General features: G+C 42.0%; 1 protein-coding gene across 9 annotated transcripts in view; it reads left to right on the forward strand.

The window, feature by feature from the left end:
• The window catches only part of CPEB3 (cytoplasmic polyadenylation element binding protein 3), a 196,988-nt gene extending 186,108 nt beyond the window's left edge, over positions 1–10,880 (forward strand). For all 9 annotated transcript variants that reach the window (XM_041744214.1, XM_041744209.1, XM_041744215.1 and 6 more), the window contains one exon: positions 7,045–10,880. In XM_041744214.1, coding sequence (XP_041600148.1) covers positions 7,045–7,272 — 228 coding nt within the window. In that variant the 3' untranslated portion in view covers positions 7,273–10,880. The remainder of the gene's footprint in view (positions 1–7,044) is intronic.
• The last annotated feature ends 10,388 nt before the right edge of the window (positions 10,881–21,268 follow it).

Genomic DNA, 21,268 nt, shown 5'->3' on the forward strand with positions numbered 1-21,268 from the left:
TCCAGCTCATGGTCTGTTGAAAAACTAAAAATTTATGTCTGAACAGTCTTAGTATTGCCTGCTGGTAGAGGACTTATGTTAGCAACTGTAAAGACACCAGTTTGGTGGGAATGTTAATGAGGTTACTGTGGTTTTTAGGCATAGATAGATGTACTCTGTGACACATGCCAAGGAGATTAGGAGCACATCATGTTTACAAGCTTTAATACACCAAATAAGATGGTTTTTCCAGGAAGCATGTTGTTCAAGATGATAAGAAATGGCCTACCTGACTTCTGAGCAAGCCTCTTCATTTATCCCTATCAAAATATACCTGTTGGCCTCTTTCTCTGATGTGTCCACTCTGACTCCATTATCTAAAATCTTTACTTCTGGGGGATCCCTGGATGGCTCAGCGGTTTGCCGCCTGCCTTCAGCCTGGGGCGTGGTCCTGGAGTCCTGGGATCGAGTTCCGTGTCGGGCTTCCTGCGTAGAGCCTGCTTCTCCCTCTGCCTGTGTCTCTGCCTCTGTGTGTGTGTGTGTGTGTGTGTGTGTGTGTGTCTCATGGATAAATAAAGAAAATATTTTTAAAAAATAAAAAATAAAATAAAATCTTTGCTTCTATTCACCCTCTAGCCCCTTGTTAAGCATGCCTTACCTGCCTGGGGGTGGCTGGCTAGGTATCTGACAGACTTAATTTGGTGGTTCCTGTGGCCATGGGGGAGACTACAACAGGGACCATTCTTTAGCTGTCCTTAAGAGGACATTTAGCACATCATTCAAACTGAGCTTTTATTTTGGCTAATGCCCCCCTTCTCATTTCTACAACCTTTCAGGCTCAAGAAGAGGGAATTCTGGACCTGTAAATTGTTTATGTTCTCCCTAGGTATCTAGGGAGATACCAAGAGCTATTTAGTCATTGCTTTATTTACATTGGAAGGTCATTTTGTTGACTGATATCAAAAAAACTCCAGACAAATATTTTCCCTAGCTTGTTAGATACAAAACAGTGTCAGCACTGAGAACGGTTTGTTCAGGTATGGCTTTCTCTTTGTCATTCTAAATATATTATTCCCTTTATCCAGTTTACAGCTGCTTATCCATATCAGTCCTTCTTATCCTTAATGGTTTTCACACTTCATCAATAAGTTCCACATATTTGTCAGCATCCTTGGGCATGGTCATCTCCTTTAGGTGTGTGGTATGAATCCAGATTCTCTGTGTAGGAAGTTTTCATCTCCTGTACTTACAAATCCATTTAAAGCATAAGGTCTATTTGATGATAAGACTGGCTTTGCATAGGATTGTAGTATTTGGACTTTAATAATGGAAGTGTAGATCAGTAATATGATCCCAATAGCTTGGTATCTCCATGTGTTAAAGTTTATTGATACTCCAGGTGATTTAGTTGACTAACAGAGAAATCCATTTTTATTTTAATAGCTACATGTCTGTGTATTGAGAAAAACAATCTGGATAGTCAAGTAAAACATCATGTAGGGTAGCATTAAGGTAAGGCAAAAATTACAAATGGTTTGGGAGTGCCTTTAAGAAACTCAGGGGCACCTGGGTGGCTCAGTCAGGCAGCCAACTCTTGATTTTGGCTTGGGTCATGATCTCAAGGTTGAGCCCCATGTCCTGCTCTATGCTCGGAAGGGAGTCTGCTTAAGGATTTCTCTCCCTCTACCCCTCCCCTCTCTCTCTAGCTCTCTCAAATAAATCTTTAAAAATATAAATGAAATAAAATAGTTAATTTTTTAATGAATTTAACCTCAATTTAAAAAAATTAAGAGCACCTGAGTGGTTCAGTGGTTCAGTCAGTTAAGCATCTGCTATCTGCCTTTACCTCAGGTCACAATCTCAGGATCCAGCTGCCTCAGGCTTCCTGCTCCGTGGGGAGTCTGCTTCTCACATGTTCTCTGCTCCTCCCCCTGCTATGCTCTCTCTCTTTCTCAAATAAATAAAATATTTTAAAAAATTAAGCTCTTAAAAAAAAACAGAGGAAAGATAAACCCATACAACCACAATACCATTTTTACACCTGAACAAAAGTAACCTTTTTAAAAAATATATATTACCAGAGTATCTCCTTTGTGCTAGACTTGAATCTACATGTTTTTTTTTATTTGTATAAATAAAAATTCTCCTTACATGCTCTTTTTAAGTTTGTATTTGTATTTATAATTAAATGACTATTGTCTTTCTCCTCCAGCAGCTGTCTTTTGCTGAATGTGAATTATTTGTTCAGACCAGTTCTCTCTCTGACCTGGAGTACCCTGAGTATAGTGGTAGTAGCAAAGTGGTCTTCAGCTCCTGGACTTGAGGTGGAAAAGCAGGCTGCTACCTGTTCCCTGAATGCCCTGCCTCTACCAATAATCCTCTAGTTTCAGGGCAGAGGGGGTTCATTCCACCATTTTGATTCCTTGTTGACTTTCAGATACAAGGAGATCAGGCCACGTTAGGTATACTCTCATAAGCCAATAGCCTCATTCCCACAAGAGTCCACAACCCCTGAAGACCCTTTTCTTTGGACCAGCCACTGTCCTGTCTTGCTCCAGGACTCTGTCATCAAGTTGCTTGAAGCTCAGGAGAGATGTTGACCAAGGAAAGGTTATAGATAAGAAATGCCAGAGGAGCAATAAGGAGTATTAAGCTCAAAGGAGAAAGGAATAGATCCCTGTAGGACTGAAATAGTTAAGGAAGGCTGGGCCTGTAATTGATTTTTGACAAGGTTGCCATTCATTGGGTAAGGAACAGTCTCTTCAACAAATGGTGCTGAAGTATCTGGATATCCACATGCAAAAGAATGAAGTTAGACCTGTGCCTCACACTATATACAACATTAACTAAAAATCAACATAAATGCAGGAGCTAAAACCATAAAACTCTTAGAAGGAAATGGGTAAATCTTTATGACCTTGGATTTGGCAGTAGAGTCTTAGATATGACATCAAAAGGAAGAGCAACAAAAGAAAAAAATAGATAAATTGGACTTCATCAAAATTAAAAACTTCTGTGCATCAAAAGACCTTGTCAGCAAATTAAAACAATTTAGAAAATATTTGCAAATCATATGTCTAATGGAAGTCTAGTATCTAGCATATATAAAAAACTTACAACTCAAGAACAAAAAGACAATACAATTTAAAAATGGGCAAGGGATTGTCCAGTTCTAGAATGACAATAGCTGTTTATAATACATACAGATATGAAAAGAGCAACTAAGGACATTCAAGTCTAGCACGTTTTGGTAATTTTTTTAAAGGTTACTTTTGTTTAGGTATAAAAAATGATAATAGAATATAGTTAGTTATATGGGTTATTATTCCCTTTATCCAGTTTACAGCTGCTTATCATTTTGGTAATTTTTTTAAAGGTTACTTTTGTTTAGGTATAAAAAATGATAATAGAATATAGTTAGTTATATGGGTTTTCCCCCTCCAGTTTTTTTAAGAGCTTAAATTAATTTTTTTAATTGAGATCAAATCATGAAAAATTAACCATTTTAAAGTGAACAATCCAGAGCACTTAATATATTCATATTGAATAGACCTTTTTCCAAAGAAGATATACATGTGGCCAGCAAGCACATGAAAAGATGTTCAGTGTCATTAGTCAGTAGAGAAATGCAAATCAAGCCACAGTGAAATACATCTTCACACCTACTAGGATGGTAGATCACAAAAATGGAAAACAACAAGTGTTGATGAGAATGTAAAGAAATTAGAACCCTGGGACACTGCTGGTGGGAGTGTAAAATGGTACAGCCTCTATAGAAAATAATTGGGCAGTTCCTCAAAAAGTTAAACATAGAATTGCCATATGCCCAGCAGTTCTACTTCTAGGTATATACTCAAAAGAATTGAAAACCAGTGTTCAAACAAATATATGTATGTACATGTTCATAGCAGCGCCATTTACAGTAGCCAGGAGGTGGAAACCTCCCATCAGTGAGTGAATGGATAGACAAAATGTGTGTGTGTGTGTGTGTGTGTGTGTGTGTGTGTCTGTCACACACATACACATGTATAGTGAAATATTCAGTCAAAAAGAATATACTGCTGCATGCTACATCATGGATTGAACCTCAACTTATGGTGATAATAAGTGAAAGATATCAGACACAAAAGATCACATACTGTGTGATGCCATTCATATATAATATCTAGAATAGGTAAATCCATAGGGAAAGAAGGCAGGCAGGCCGTCGACAGGGGTTGGGGAGGCAAGAGGAGGGATAACTGTTCGGTAGGCAATGGATCTCCTTTGGGGGATGAAGCTGTTTTGGGACTAGAGAGAGGGGGTGGTTGTGCATGGTACTGAATGATCACTTTAAAATTGTTAATTTTATGTTAAAAAGAAAAGACCACGCAGCCCAGCGGTTTAGCGCCACCTTCGGCCCAGGGTGTGATCCTGGAGACCTTGGGATCAAGTCCCACGTCAGGTTCCCTGCATGGAGCCTGCTTCTCTCTCTGCCTGTGTCTCTGCCTCTCTTTCTCTCTCTCTCTCTCTCTCTCTGTGTCTCTCATGAATAGGTAAAATAAATAAATAAATAATAATAAATAAATAATAGATAAATAAATAAATAAATAAATAAATAAATCTATCTTTAAAAAAAAAGAAAAGACCTGGCTCTCAATAGTTACATAAAATTGAGTGGATTGAGCATTTAAGGTGGAAAGAAGGTACAAGTAAAGGTAGACCCCAGGTGGAGTTTGAGTTGGGGCCCAGCTAAGGAGCCTGGGGCAGATGGTGCAGCCTCCGGCTTATGTCTGAGTCCTGGGAAGCAGAGCACCCTGTCAGACTCAGGCAGCTTGGCCCACTCCTATCAGCACTGAAGAATTGGAATAGCTTGTGACCAGGGAAGGAACACTGCGAGCAGATTAATTGAAAGGTCATCGGAGGAGCCAGGGAAGGCCTGGAGCTTGGTGGCTGGTGCAGAGGCTGTCAGTAGTGAACGTACCTGGGACAGGCTGGGATGGCCGGGACTAGAAGGGATGCAGGAGGAATCCAAACCAAGCCAGGCCTGTTCTGCAGCTTTATGATATTGACCTCATTTAATCCCCCTAGGAACCCCATCAGGTGTGAATTCTCCTTTTCCCCCAGTGCACAGATGAGGACATAGGCTCAGAGTGGCCTTGCCTAAGAGAAATTTGCCTTTAGTAGCGTAGCTACTGACGTGGCGCAGAGGCACTACAGTTGTTTTTTTTTTTTTTTTAAGATTTTATTTATTCATGAGAGATACAAAGAGAGAGAGAGAGAGAGAGAGAGAGGGACACAGGCAGAGGGAGAAGCAGGCTCCATGCAGGAAGCCCGACGTCGGACTCGATCCCAGGTCTCCAGGATTAGGCCCTGGGCTGAAGGCAGCACTTAACCACTGAGCCACCCGGGCTGCCCCCACTACAGTTTTATGATGCAGAGATCAACGCAAAAGATGTTTTTGAAGCCCATTCACTAACTTGTCAGGTTGAAGAGGGGGAGGAGATTGGAGGAAGGGAACTCCAGCCAGAGGACGTTTCCCCCTGGGTAACCAAGACCTGCTACAGGTCTTCTCAGGCGGGTCTTCCAAGTTGGAGTACCTGGCTGGCCATTGGTCCTGTGGACTGGAGCTCATGGCCAGAGACAGAACTCCAGAGGAGGCCAGCAGAGGGGCCTTCCCATGGAGGAGAGGAGCCAGGAAAGTTGAATGTCTGATCCTAGGTAGGCCATCTTTCCTGCTCACCCCGTTCTGTCCACCCTGCTGCCCCTTACCTGTACCCTGCCTCGTGCCCTGCTAGAACCTCCTGGCTGCACCCAGAAGCAGGTGGAATCGCCAGGCAGTTACCCCCTGTCCCAAAGCCCAGTGTCCTTGTCTCTCTAGTAGCCACGGTGTCACTCTTCCCCAGAATCGTCCTGGAGGGCTGCATGGGAAGGGGCCCAATCACAGACTTGTCACCTTTGTGCTAATTTCTAACATTCAAGATGCAAACATGAATGATGTCCCTTTTCTGCGGTTCTAGGAAGAGGGCATAGGGAAAACTCTGGCAACTTTGTTCTTCCTTGCTTTTGGTTTCCACTACACCACATTGCTTTGCTTAAATTATGAATTGTCCCCTGAAGAGCTGTGATAGGAGGAGATTAAGGAATAAAGTCCAAAAAATATGAAAGTCTCAATTATTATAGTAGCTTAGCAGGTCACTAGTCCCCTCCACTTTTCCCTCTAGTCCCCTGGACATGGTGTGATAGACCTGGGATGACAGACTTTGGAAGCCTTGTCACTAAAACACTAAGGCCTCGAGCCTTGCTGTGGTATCACATCCCAGCCTGTCTTGCCAGCCAGTGTGACTATGCCCCTCCGGGCTGGCTCACACCACACCATTCCCCAACTTCGCTTCTTGCCTGTGCCTGTTTGTGAGCTTTGTCCCAGCTGGTTCCTCTTCCTGACCCCCTTTCTCTCTCGCCCCCAATGGCCAATGCCGCCTGGCCTTCCGGATCCAGGTCCTTGTACATGCACTACCTCTCTTGACCTGCAGCAGCACCCTTGGAGGCGGGCATCATTGTGCCCATTTTACAGATATGCAAATATGTGTGCACTACTATGTATAAAATATACCCATTTTACAGATTCACAGAACAAAAAGCGAACAAATGCAGAGGGAGGTTAAGAATTTGCCTGTGATCACACAACCTGTAAATCAACCAATTCCAAAGTGAAGACTCGGGCAGCCCAGGTGGCTCAGCGGTTTAGCGCCACCTTCGGCCCAGGGCCTGATCCTGGAGACTCGGAGTCTAATCCCACATCAGGCTCCCTGTGTGGAGCCTGCTTCTCCCTCTGCCTGTGTCTCTACCTCTCTGTCTCTCTCTTTCTCATGAATAAAATAAATAAATCTTAAAAAAAAAAAAAAAAACACAAAGCGCAGGCTCTCAGCTGCCGTCCAGTACCACTGAATTCAAAGTACTGATTTGCACTTTGACTCACACCTTTGTCTGCCTGACACACCTTAAGCTATACTGTAAGTCCTCAAAGGAAGAAAAATGATGAAGCTTTGCTAAACATGTTTTCCTGTCTCTTCTCTTTGGGTACAGGTGGAAGTGAAGCCATATGTGCTGGATGATCAGATGTGTGATGAGTGCCAGGGCACGCGCTGTGGCGGGAAGTTTGCCCCGTTCTTCTGTGCCAACGTCACCTGTCTGCAGTATTACTGTGAATACTGCTGGGCGAGCATACACTCCCGTGCGGGGCGGGAGTTCCACAAACCGCTGGTGAAGGAGGGAGGCGACCGCCCTCGGCATGTCCCGTTCCGCTGGAGCTGAGCCCAGGGCAGACCCAGCCACAAGTACTGGAGTAGATAACAAGGAGGGAAAAAGAGAGGGCACTGCCTCAGGGCTTACAGTGTTCTGGAAATCTGTGCATTCGTTCTCGATTTTTAAAGAAGAAATGGGTCTTTTTATTATTACTATTATTTACAGTCATATTACTGAACTCAGTCCAGTATAATGCAGAATTGCAGAGTGTATAACGGTACTGATTTGCACTTTGATTCACACCTTTGTCTGCTTGGTACCTTAATTTCTTACACCTGATTTGTCACTCGTAGACTGCCATTCTCATCAGCGGCCATCAGGTTGACGTCTGTGATTTTTTTTTTGTTTGTTGTGTTGTTGTTGTTGTTGTTGTTGTTGTTGTTGTTCTGATTGTTTTTGAACTGGAGCATGCACTTATTTTCAGAAACTTAGAGAGTTGCCCCTAGGAGAAGACTTACCAAAGGTAATACTCATGAGTAGGTGGCAGATGTAGCAAAAACTTCACAACAGTTCAGCAATCATTAGTTGGGGTCATTTAGAGTAAGGGTAACCCTTAATGAAAATAGGCCTTTAGTTTTTTCTATTTTGACATGTAAGGATACCTCATAAGCTGAATCTTTATTTTTCCTTCATGTTTGATTTTTGTTTTGCTGAGGATTTTGGTTAGATCTTTTAGTGTTATGTAAATTTATGCTGCAATAGCTTTTGCTGCTATTAAGATGGTATTATTAATACCATAATACTCTCTTCAGGCTAAGGTATCAATTTAAAGAAACCCAACAACACACGTTTGTGATTTAGGGGTAGAATCAGCTGCCGAAAGGAGATCAGAGTAGACAACAGAAAGCTTCAACGGAAGGTCACTATTTCTGACTGCATGTTTACTTAATCAGGTTGCTGCATGCAATAAATTTTATATCCAATGTCTAGTATAAAACCTTCCCACAATGCACAAATTAAGAATCTATATAAGCTATAAAATACTGATTTTTTAAGAGTTTTTTTCACTCAAAAGAATTGGTAATTGACTGGAGGAAGGCATGCCTCAATAAATGGAATGCTTCTGAAATTAGGAAGAGCCCATAACAGAATGACCTATATTACAACCAATATAAAACCTAGGTGTAGGATATTCTTAAAGCAAATTTGTGGATGGTAGATGAAGTACTTTGCGGTGCTCTGTTATATATTGTGCAATTTATTTTATATAGTAAAGTGATTATGTCTAACTGTGATCAAACTTAACTGTTTAAAGCCTCTGTGTCAGACATTAACGAACTTGACAGTTCATAACTGGTATACTATTAACTAACACATGAGCTCTTAGTTACAATCTCCTAGTGCTCGCACCATTTTACATTAGCTTCAGACCTTGTCCAGAAAACCAAAGAGCTCATCTTAGCTTACAAACACTAGGAATATATACAGTATATAGAGATAAGATGTCAGATTGACAGACTAGGCACATTTTAAGAAAGTTGCGTGGCAGTGATGCTAAAGAAATGTCTCTCCAAAACAAGATGGCCTGGGCAGGGTTGGTTGTCTGGGTGAGAAATTACTTAATTCCCTGGATTTATCCTGTAAAGCTTGAATAGAACTAAGACCTGCTATAATGACCGTGGACATTTTTTTAGCATTCACTCTTGGGCTGCAGATAGTAATATATAAACACAATGATTGTGAGACTATGTAAATCTTTCTTTTCTTTTTCTTTTTCTTTTTTTTTTTTTTTTATCTTCTTCCTATGTTTTGGAATTCTGGGGACAATCTGACTGGATATGACACTGCAGAATAGATTTAAGTCGCTGTGTTTTATGTGCTGTGATGTCCTTGTCCTGTGTCTTAAGTTAATACTGCTTGTTTTTTGTTTTGTTTTGTTTCTCCAGTGTTTAGTTGCAATTACCAGCTTTCAAACTATAGTTTGTTTTCAAAAAGGAAAAAAACAAAATAGTTTTTTACTGGATTAAAAATGCATATTAGAATTCTCCCCTTTTGAGGTTACCTCTGGGCTTTTTGGTAATAATTGCTTTTTTCCAGCCCAGCTGTGGTTTTCTGTTTGTTTTTTTCTATGTTTGTGGTTTTTTTTTCATCTGTACAAGAAATTTTGTTATGCACTACTACTTTTTGTATTCTAGACAGTTTTCAAAAGTTGGCTGAAGATTTTTTTGTTTGTTTGTTTTTAAGGAAAAAGGCATGCTTTCTGACTGACATGATCTTTTGCAATACCTCAATTTTGAAATATAGGAAAGAAAATGATATTTTCTAAGTAAGTTTATTCAGAAAAATATATATTAATTTAATTCTGCAAGAAAAAATGATTTAACAGATGGGTAACTTTATTTTTTTCATGCTTATTTGTGTTTTTTGAAAATGAAGAAGTTAGAGCTTTATAACTATAATATTAAAGATCATATCTAACCTACAGAAATCTACCTAATTATGTGAAAGAAGCAAAACTTTTTGAAGAAGCACCCCTCTTTCATGTACTAAAACAACACTGAGATTTAAAAAAAAAAAAAAGCTGGAAGCTTTGTACAGCGGGAAGCTGATGTGGAGGTGAAAACCATTGTCATGAAGAATAGGTTACAAAGAATAAACTCCCTTTGGTGCTGAAAGTTGTGGATAGATGGTGGAGACTACTTTCCCTTCATTTGTATATTTATAATCAAGCGTTGATTGTGCTCGGCTGACCAGGATTGTGAAAGAGTTCTTCTGTTTGTATTTTTTTAAAGAGAACTTTTTTAGTTTATTAAATTATAACATGTTCCCTTTTGTTTTGTAAATAAATGTGCCCCCAAGTTGTTAATGTTATATTAAAAGAGAGGGTCCTTCAAAAAAATTATTTTTTAAAACACAAGAGGTGTTCTGACCTGCAACTTGACTGGGAAGCCCCTGGGTATCACAGGTCCTGTTGTGGCCTTTCCTTGATGTGACACTTGAACTAGTCGATTTTTTGAAGGCTATAACCTAACCTCGACTATTTGTTGTTATGTGCAATACTGTTTGTACTGTTTGTATAAAAAATAGAAAAAAAAAAGAAAAGAAAAAAGGCATAAATCTTTATTGCAGATTTATTTTCATTGCAAACTTTAGACATTGTGATTCACTGAAATCATTTTTCTACTGTCAAATATGTACCTTTTCTTCATGCTGGTATTTTTTCAATAGTAATGTAGCCTTTGTACTGAGACAAATTTTCATTGTTATTTTTAGAAAGATTTTTTGCTAAGAAAAAAATTAAACATATTTACATATTTTTCATTTTATTTCGTATTTTCTTTAAGGAGTGCTTTCTCAATCATTACTAGAGTTGTTTCTGGGAGGGACTTTCATATCTGGTCAATGTCATAATATTATTTTGTATTTTTACTTGGAATAAATTAATTTTATGATGCTAATTCTTTAAAAGTTTATTTTTTTCATTTTCAGTTATTTTTGAAGCTAAAACCTTTGTAATATTGTTACTAAAGTGTCTAGTTTTTTGAAATGCAAAGCTTTATGTATTAACTTGCTGATGTGGTTTACAATAGTGTGACAACGATGAACATGGTTGGTTATGTAAAGCGATTGGAAAATGTAATGGATAATTGGGTAATAAAATGACAGAATGAGCAGAACATGTGAGATTTTGACAAGCCTTTTCCTTTATTACAGTGGTTTAGGGTAAGACTAGGGATGTCACAGTACGGTTGTCTAGGGCTGTCGCAGTGGATTTATACAGCACCAGGTGCAGCCGAGGCGGGGGCCCGGATGGCGGAGCCAGCCCCGCCGAGCACCGCCAGCCTGGACACCCGGCTGGGCCACCAGAGCGCCTCCTTGTCCCCCCCTGGACTCCGCGGTCCGTCCTGTGCGCGCGCACGTGTGGGAGCGCGAGGGCAGCCGCAGCCCCGGCAGAACCGGCCTCGCGGCGGGCCGCAGCCTCGGTGCATGCACAGTGGCGACGGCTGGGGGCGCCCGAGAGCGCGGGAGGCTGCGGGGTGGCGCCGCCTCCGAGGGTGTCTGCGGGGGGCCGGCTGGCTGAGGAAGCGCCCCCGGCCGTCACCACTGGACGTGGACGTGTCCGCCCCCGTCTTGCCCCGACCCCACCCGCCCCGTGACGGCGCCCCGTGTGCCCCTCACTGTGGCGACCTCGGGCCGCCCGGGGCACGAGCCGCCCGCCCTCCGGCTCTGCCGACACCCCCGCCCCCGGAAGCCGTGGCGGCAAGGCCCCGTGTCCCTGTCACGGCCCGGCACTGAGTGCTCTGCGACTGCGAGACTGGTGTTGCGTAAACAACATCCGATGACTTGCTCTAGATGATGGTGTTTCTACGAGTCCTTGATGGCCTCTTGCAGCTCCGTTGCCACGGAGCCGAGCTCATCAATAACTTGGAGAAACGTGTGTCCAGAGTTGGCTCTTGGGTATGCTCCATGTATTCAGTTTTGTAAATAATATATAGATTAGATCAAGTCGTGATGTAAAATTTTAACTCAAAGTGCGTACTACGGGTTGGAATTTTACATTTTAACTACAAATAAATGATTAGGAACAGAAGAAAAGAAATTGGAAATTCTTGCTTAGTGGTATAAAGATTATGCTTAGATTTCTGCCTATTTCTTGTGTTTTATAGCTTGTTAGTGAGGCATGGGCTAATGCAGAGTGTACTGCATTTACGCAATTAGCAAGTGACTGCTAGTTTTCATTTTATCTACTATATTAGCAACAAAATGGCATTTAACTGGGTAAAGCTCCTACCTAAATATTTGAGTATTGTGACATCTCTACTTGCAAGGTATGAGTGAAAGATTAGTCACAGATTAGTGAAAAAAAAAGTATCTTTTTGTTAAAACTGGCTTATTTGTATGGAATGTTGCTTTTTCACCAGTTTGTATGGTATGTCAGCTAACATTTTGGGTTGTTGTTGTTGTTTTTTTTTTTATAATAACCAAATTTCTCTATCTCAGCTGCAATAGTGTTCCATTTTACCACAAAGTATTTTATAATTAATGCTGTTGACTTTATACCCCAAAATGGATCAAGAAGTGGATATGTGATTTGGGGATGTTTAAATTTGTATGACGATGCTCATGGCAACAAGTAGAAAACTCGGGTGCTAATACAGGATAACTTCTGCTCTCTTTCTTTTCTGGATATAGTTCTGTTGGGGTATAAAGTATTAGGTATTTGTATTTTTGCTGTCAAAATAATGGACATAACTTTTAGAGTGTTCACAGCTAAGATCTCTGTATTTGTTTTTCAACTAACAACTAATTTTAAATGTATTGTATCTTTTATTACCTGTTCTCTTAGATTGTTTTTGCTAGTAACCCTTACTCAGCTTCCGCCTTTGGGGCTTGGACGAATATTGCTTGTATGGAACTGCAGTACTGTGACTACACATGGAGCTCAATGCAGCTATTGCTTACAACTGCTTAAACTTTGTAGTTTGGACTTCATTTTTTTCTGTAATAACAACTTATTAAATATAGTTGTATGAAGTACTGACACTTGTCATCCTTTGCATTTGCTAAGGAGTAGCTTGGAGTTTACAGATTGCATCTTGGGGGACATTCGCACGTTCAGATTTGCTTGGTTAGCCTTTTTGGGAGGGGGGACAAATTACAGCAGACTACAGCAAAATTCACCTTTCCTTTGACACACTTTTTTTGCTTTTTAAGCACATCTGAAAAGGGGAGGTATTCGTTGACACAATGCACGTGTAGTCAATGCAAGGTTTTTAAGGGGCGGTTGGGTTTTTATGCCGGTACTTGAGACCAATCTTCAAAACCCAAACCAAAAAAGCCAGCGACAACGTAAGTACGCCCCTCTCGTTTGACTTTCACACTAGACTCTGATCATTTCAGAAAATGGGTCTTTGCAATCCCCTCTCGACTTCGGACGCGCTGGAAGCCCTCTCGTAGGGACGGTTAATCCTTTCAGCGATGGACCGCAGGGCTGCACGGATCAGTCCCCCGGAGAACCTTCACGACGCGCAGGTGGGGGGCCCACCCCCGAGCCCGGCCTCGCGGGCTCTGGCGCGGGCGTTTGAGGCTCCCGCGGCCGCGCAGCGCTGGGGCCCGAGGGGAGCCCGCCCGCCCCCCGGGGGAGGCGCTCGGCTCCGGGAAGGGACGGGGCCGCCGGCGGCGTCCGCGGGCCCCCTCGGTCCCCGCTCCGGCCGCGACCTGGGGGCGCCCAGATCCGGGCCCCGCGGCCGCGCCTCCCCTCCCCGAGGAGGGCCCCGTTCGCCCCTCGCCCAGCGCGGCAGGTAAGCGGACCCGGGGTCGCCGGGCGGGGCGTGCGCGGCCGGAGGGGGCCCCGGCGTCGGAGCCAGCGGCGGGCAGCACAGAGCACCGCTCCGGGCCCTTGCAGCGCCGCCGGCAGGGCCGGACGCGTGTCGGGCCTCAGGCCCTGTGACGTTTGATTTCCTGAAGACGCGTCCGCCCGCCCTGCCACAGGTGGAGCCCCGCTCTCGGGCCGCTGGGCCGGCTCGGCCCGTGTCCTGACCCCTGGCGCCGAGGCGCCTCGGTGAGCCGGGCGCTGTTCCAGGGGCAGAAGCCACCTCCTTGCAGGGCGGTAGCGGTGCTGAGCAGTCGTGCCAGTCGGGCCCTGGCCGCCCGCCAGCCTGGGGCCCTCACCCGCAAGTTCAGACGGACCCTCGGCTTTAAAACCGGGCTTGGTGGCTTCTCGCCAGCCCCTTGGCACAGACATGGGTCACTCGGGCACCCTCCAACTGCAATGGCTGTGGCCGCCTTAGGTTCCTGTTCCGGAAAGGGTCGGGGCTGGGGGGTCCGGTTGATGGGGCCTACTGCCATTCACAGGGCTGCTAAGGGGAGAACCCCTTCCTCTCCCCGCTTAGGTCCGGTGATTTGGAGCCTTCTCATGAACTGACAAAAGGCAGATGAATCCGAGCAGCTGCTTCTGCATGTGAATGAGAATATTCAACACGTGGGATTGTTCACGTGCATGTGAATTAAGGGCGGGGCTTAGAACCTGACTCCTGGGAGGAAGCGAGAGGGGGAACAGGGCTTCACAGGGTTTATTTAGGAAAGACAGTGGGTTTCCAGGAGAAAAAATGAGCAAGTTGGCCATGAAGGTTGTTGATGCAGGTGCGAGTGCTCTCCCCAGCCTCCCTCCGGCCAGGGAAGACCTCCCGAGAAAGGCCACAGCGCCCAGCCTGGCTCCAGGGGGCTTCTGCCCTTAGAGAAGGGAAACTGACAGAGCTGGTTTTGCCTCTACTCAATCTCCAGTGCCTTCGGTTTGAAATCCTCTTCAGATCAACACTGGGGAGCCGAGGGGGTCCCCACAGATAAAGGCCTGGAATGAAGCTGTCACTAGAACAGATAACTGAAAGTTACCCTTCGTCTGTCTTGTTGAATAGTGTGATGGACAAAATGATCTTCTGAGCGTGGGCATTGCTGGGTTCTGACGAGGAGGACTGGGCTGCACCCGCTTACACGCGCACCCCCGCCAGCATGTCCTCCAGGCCCCGCAAGGCGCAGCCCCAGTCTTGTACATTTTCTTCTTTGTGATTACTGGTCAAATCTTTGGTTTAAGATGAACTGCCAGTTCACTCGTATGTGGATTCTAAAAAGCAGAGCAAAATAAAACCCAGGCTCACAGATGTGGAGGACAGATTGGTGGTTGCTCGACAGAAGAGGGGATGGGGAGTGAGGCACAAATTGGGTAAAGGAGATTAAAAGTACAAACTGGCAGCTATAAAATAAGTCATGAGGAAGTGATATTGTATTGCCCTTGTAAGGTGACAGGTAGGTAAACCCACTGTGATGACCTTGTCAAATATACACAAAAGTTGAATCACTGTTGCATACCCTAAACTAAAACAATATGTCAATTATACCTCAATTTAAAAAAAAAAAAAAGATAGTTTGAGCTGAATTGTTAAGTATATTAGAAATATTCCAACTTGTCACCTTTAGTGCCGGCCTTATCCAATGAGATTCTACATGGAAGAGCTCTCTGGGTTTGGTCCCTAGGTGAGGAGCTGTCTTGGGTGCTTGGCCTCCCTTTTCAAAGACCAGGCCCTTATGCTCAATTTCATTACTCATCATTAAAACTGAAACACAATTGGGGCACCTGAGGGCGCAGTTACGCATCTGACTCTTGATTTCAGCTCAGGTCATGAAATGGGGCCCCCGCCTCAGGCTCTGTGCTCAGCATGGAGTCTGCTTGGGATTCTTTCTCCCTCTGCCCTTTCCTTCCACCTCTAGAATAATAAAATAAAATTAAAAACCCACAATTCCAACCCATACCCATGAGAATGAATAAAAATGAAAATACCAAATATTAGGGAGGCTCTAGATAAATCCCGGTAGAAATGTAAAGTGGCGCAGCCATTCTAGAAACCTGTTTTACAAGAGCAAGATGTGAATCTATCCTATGACTCAGGTTTTTCATTCATATGCAGAAATATGTAGCATGTTCCCAAAAGGCATGTACAAAAATGATCATGGCATAACTCACACAGCCCCAAACTGGAAACTCTCCCCATGCCCTGTAATGTTAGAATGCATAAGTTGCAGTATACCCACAAATGGAATACTGTATCACAATAGAATGAAGATCCAAAAGTTTGTGCAACATTATAAAGGGATCCCACAAACTTAATGATCAAAAAGTAAGTAACTTAGGACTCCATTTATATAAACAGGTGCAGGAATTACTGAATGGGGGCATGAAGGTGACTTTTCGGGTCTGGTGACTTTCTTGATCTGGGTGTTGAATACACAGGTGTGAGAATTCATCGAGCTACACGCTGCAATCTGTGCACTTTTTTGTTCAGTGGAACATTTTTTAAAGATGGCTCTGTGAAAGGTAAAAGCTGATGTGTGGATAACATGAACATGGAATTATTTGTAGGTTGAACCTCCGTATAATCCACTTTTCAACTCCTGAATAATTAGAAGTGATTTCCATTGGTCATTGTTACCAGTTGCTCCTTCGGACTGGCCTGCTTTCCTGATCCCCAACCTCAATTTCCCTGTTCCTCATCTCCAGGCTCCTTTTTGCCTTTCCTTAAGCCTACCAGTATCTGGAAGGGTTTTGTTTTATTTTGTCAATTTGCGGAGAGAGGTAGAGAAGTATAAAAAAACTCCATCTAGGGATCCCTGGGTGGCGCAGCGGTTTAGCACCTGCCTTTGGCCCAGGGCACGATCCTGGAGACCCGGGATCGAATCCCACATCGGGCTCCCGGTGCATGGAGCCTGCCTCTCTCTCTCTCTCTCTGTGACTATCATAAATAAATAAAAATTTAAAAAAAAGATTTATAAAAAAAAAAAACAACTCCATCTATTAATCTCCACACTTGGTTGAGCTTCAAACATCGAAAGCCAGTTGATGTTGAACATCTCTTCGAGTACATATGTACATTTGTCATCTCTTTATCCTCTTTAGTGAAATGTCTTTTGTCCATTTTCTAATTGACTTTTTTTAAATCATGTGCCAATTTTTTTTTTTTAAGATTTGTTCATTGGCATGCCTGGATGGCTCAGTGATTGAGCATCTGCCTTTGGCTCAGGTCGTGATCCTGGGGGCCTGGGATCAAGTCCCACATCAGGCTCCCAAGGGGGAGCCTGCTTCTCCCTCTGCCTATGTCTCTGCCTTTTTCTGTGTCTCTCATGAATAAAAATCTTTAAAAATAAATAAATTTTTAGAGAGAAGTCATGTGTGTACACCCATGTGTGAGCTGGGGTAGGGACAGAGGAGGAGAGAGAGAAAATCCCAAGCAGACACTGTGCTGAGCATGGAGCCCAATGTGGGATTCAATCTCACAACCCTGAGATCATGACTTTTTTTTTTAATAATAAATTTATTTTTTATTGGTGTTCAATTTGCCAACATACAGAATAACACCCAGTGCTCATCCCGTCAAGTGCCCCCCTAAATGCCCGCCACCCAGTCACTCCCACCCTTCACCCTCCTCCCCTTCCACCACCCCTAGTTCGTTTCCCAGAGTTAGGAGTCTCTCATGTTCTGTCTCCCTTTCTGATATTTCCCACACATTTCTTCTCCCTCCCCTTCGATACCCCTTCACTATTAGTTATATTCCCCAAATGAATGAGAACATATAATGTTTGTCCTTCTCCGATTGACTTACTTCACTCAGCATAATACCCTCCAGTTCCATCCACGGTGAAGCAAATGGTGGGTATTTGTCGTTTCTAATTGCTGAGTAATATTCCATTGTATACATAAACCACATCTTCTTTATCCATTCATCTTTCGATGGACACCGAGGCTCCTTCCACAGTTTGGCTATTGTGGACATTGCTGCTAGAAACATCGGGGTGCAGGTGTCCCGACGTTTCATTGCATCTGTATCTTTGGGGCAAATCCCCAACAGTGCAATTGCTGGGTCGTAGGGCAGCTCTATTTTTAACTCTTTGAGGAACCTCCACACAGTTTTCCAGAGTGGCTGCACCAGTTCACATTCCCACCAACAGTGTAAGAGGGTTCCCTTTTCTCTGCATCCTCTCCAACATTTGTGGTTTCCTGCCTTGTTAATTTTCCCCATCTGAGATCATGACTTGAGCCAAAACCAAGAGTTGGATGCTTAACCGAGTCACCTAGGCACCGTCATGTGCCTATTTTTAAAATCCTTTCACTTCATAGAGCAATTTTAAGTTCACAGAAAACTGATCAAATAGGGCAGAGTTCCCATGTACCCCCTTTATATCTCAGATATAAAGATCTCCAGATCCCCCTATTAACTAAATCTTGCACGTGTACTCATGCAAGATGTGTACTGTACTGTACACTTATCATTGATCAATCAATATTGATAATTAACTAGAGTCTGTAGTTTACATTATGGTTGACTCTGTGTTGTACATTTCTGTGGGTTTTGACAAATGCAGAATATCATATATCCACCATCATAGCAGCACACAAAATTAGGACAGTTTAACTGTCCTAAAATCCCATGTGTTCCAGCTATTCATACCCCCTCCCCCTGCCAACAACTGATCTTTATACTGTCTCCATAGTTTGAGCCTTTTGCAAAATGTCACATAGTTGGAATCATATAGTAGAAAGCCTTTTCAGACTGGTTTCCTTCACTAAGCTAGATGCATTTAAGGTTTTTCCCATGTCTTTTCATGGCTTTTGAGCTCATTACTTTTTAGTGCTGAATAATTATCCATTGTCTAGAAGTACCACAGTTTATCCACTCACCTACTGAAGAACATCTTGGTTGCTTCTTGTTTTTGGCAACTATGGATAAAGCTGCTATAAACATCTATGAGCTGGCTTTTTGGTGAACGTAAGTTTTCAACTCATCTGGGTAAATATGAACATGATTGCTGTATCACAGAGTAAGACTGCGTTTAGCTTTGCAATAGGATGCCAAACTGTCTTTCAAAGTGGCTATACCATTTTGCATTCTACCAGCAATGAATGAGACTTCCTGTTCTTCCACATCCTTGTCAGCATTTAGTGTCATCAGGTTTGGGATTTTAGCTATTAAGAGGTGTGTAGTGGCATCTCATTGCTTTAATTTGCAATTCCGTAATGATGTATGATGTTGAGCATCTTTTCATATGCTTATTTGCTATTCTGTATTTTCTTTGGTGAGAAGTCTGTTCAAATCTTTTGCCCATTTTTTACATTGGGTTGTTTTCTTATTGTTGAGTTTTAAGAGTTCTTTGTATATTTTGGATGCAAGTCCTCTATGCATTTTGCAAATATTTTATTCCAGTCTGTGGCTTCTCTTCTCCTTCTCTTACCAGTGTCTTTTGCAGAGTAGAAAGAGAGAGAGTGGGTTTCTTGTAGATTAACATGTAGTTGGGTCTTATTTTTTAAATCTACTCAGTCTCTGCCTTGATGTATTTAGGCTATTTACACTTAAAGTGATTATTGATATAGTTGTATTAAAATCTACCATATTATAGCTGTTTTTTACTCATCGTTCTCGCTTTTTGTATCTTCTAAAGACTCCCAAACCCTTTTTCTGCCTTCTCTGGATTCTTTTGGGCAAATCATTAGATTCTCTAATAGATGTCAATTTTATTTATTTTACAAAATTTTTACTGGTGGCCCTAGGGTATGCAGTGTACATTGACAATATTCTAAGTCCACTTTTGAATAACACTATACTGTGCTTCATGGGTAGTACAGATACCATATAAGAGAGTATTTCTACTTCCTTCCTCTTGTCCTTTATGGCTGTCATTCATGTCACTTATGTATAATTACCAAGTACATTGTTGCTATTTTTATTACTAAATTGTAATTCCAGTACAGTTAACATAAAGTATTATATGAATTTCAGGTGTACAACTTAGTGATTCAGAAATTTCATGCATTAACCAGTGCATATCCTAACAAGTGCATTCCTTAATCCCCATCAACCATTTCACCCATGCCCCCACCCACCTCCCCTCTGGTAATCATGTGTGTTATCTATGGTTAAGAGTCTGTTTCTTGGTTTGTCTCTCACCCCCTCCCCTGCCTTTAGTTTCTTAAATTCCACATATGAGTAATATATGGTATTTGTCTTTTCAGAGAAAGTGCTGACTTATTTCACTTAGCATTATACTCTCTAGCTTTATCCATATCATTGCAAATGGCAAGATTTCACTTTTTATGGCTGAGTAATATTCCATTTTATGTCTGTGTGTGTGTGTGTATACATACATACACACACACATCTTCTTTATCCATTCACCTATTAATGGACAGTTAGGCTACTTCTGTAGTTTGGTTATTTTAAATAATGCCACAGTAAACATGGGGGAGCATGTAGCCCTTTGAATTAGTTTTTGTCGTATTACTATGATTTTGAACAGTTTTCTATTAAATCAATTAAGCACAAAAAGTTAAAGGTGCTATTTTACCTTCATTTATTCCCCTTCATGCTTTTCCTTTCTTTATGTAGATCTGAGTTTCTGCTTATCATTTTCGTTCTCCCTGAAGAATTCCTTTCAACATTCCATGCAAGGCAGGTCTCCTTGGTGACAAATTTCCTCAGTTTTTGTCTGAGAAAGTCTCTAGTTCTCCTTCATCTTTAAAGGATAATTTCACTTGACAAAGAATTGTAGGTTGTTGGGAGTTTTTACTTTTACCACTTTAAGTATTTCACTCTACTCTTCTTGTTTGCATGATTTGTGAAGAAAAGTCTGATAAATTTTTATCATTGTTCCTTTATAGGTAAAGATGTTTTCCTGCCCAGCTTCTTTCAAAAATTTTTGTCTTTGGCTTTATGCAGTTTAAATATGCATATGCATAGGTGTAGATTTTTGGGGTATTTATTCTGCTTGCTGTTCTCTGAGCTTCCCGACATTAATTTTAAAACCCTCTCAGTCATCAGTACTTAAAATATTTCTTTTGCTTTCTCTCTCTTCCGATATTCCATTACACATATGGTACACCATTTGTAATTATCCTTCGAATCTTGGGTATTGTCTTTCATCTTTCTCCCCCCTTTGCATTTCGGTTTGTGAAGTTTCAATTGACATATTTCAAGGTCACTTGACTCAGTATCAAGTCTGTTGATGAGTCTGTTGAAAATACCATCAAAGGTATTTTCATTTCTGTTAGTTTTCATTTTTAGCATTCCCTTTTTATTCTCAGGTTTCAGTCTCTTGGTTTACATTACTCATCTATCCTTTTATGTTATTTGCATGTTCCATTAAAGCCCATGGCATGTTAATCAGTTATTTTAAATGTCTAGTAATTCCAAAATCTTTGCATAGGAGTCTGGTAGTGTTGCTTGGTCTCTTCATATTGTCTCTCTTTCTTGCCTTAGCATGTTTTGTAATTTTGTGTTGAAAGTTGGACATGAATGGTCAATGGGCCTTTAGTGTGAGATTTTATGTTTATCTGAGTTTGGTTCTGTTTAATGTTTGCTGTAGCTGTGGGTATTATATAGTTTGGTGCAATTACAAAAAGTTTATTTAAACTTTAATTTTTAATTAAACTTTAATTTCCAATTTTTTTATTGCTAATATAGAGACATGCAACTTTTTGTCTATTGACCTTATATCCTACAAACTTACTAATCTCCTTCTAGTA

The sequence above is a fragment of the Vulpes lagopus genome, chromosome 2, assembly GCF_018345385.1.
Source record: "Vulpes lagopus strain Blue_001 chromosome 2, ASM1834538v1, whole genome shotgun sequence".
NCBI lineage: Eukaryota > Metazoa > Chordata > Mammalia > Carnivora > Canidae > Vulpes > Vulpes lagopus.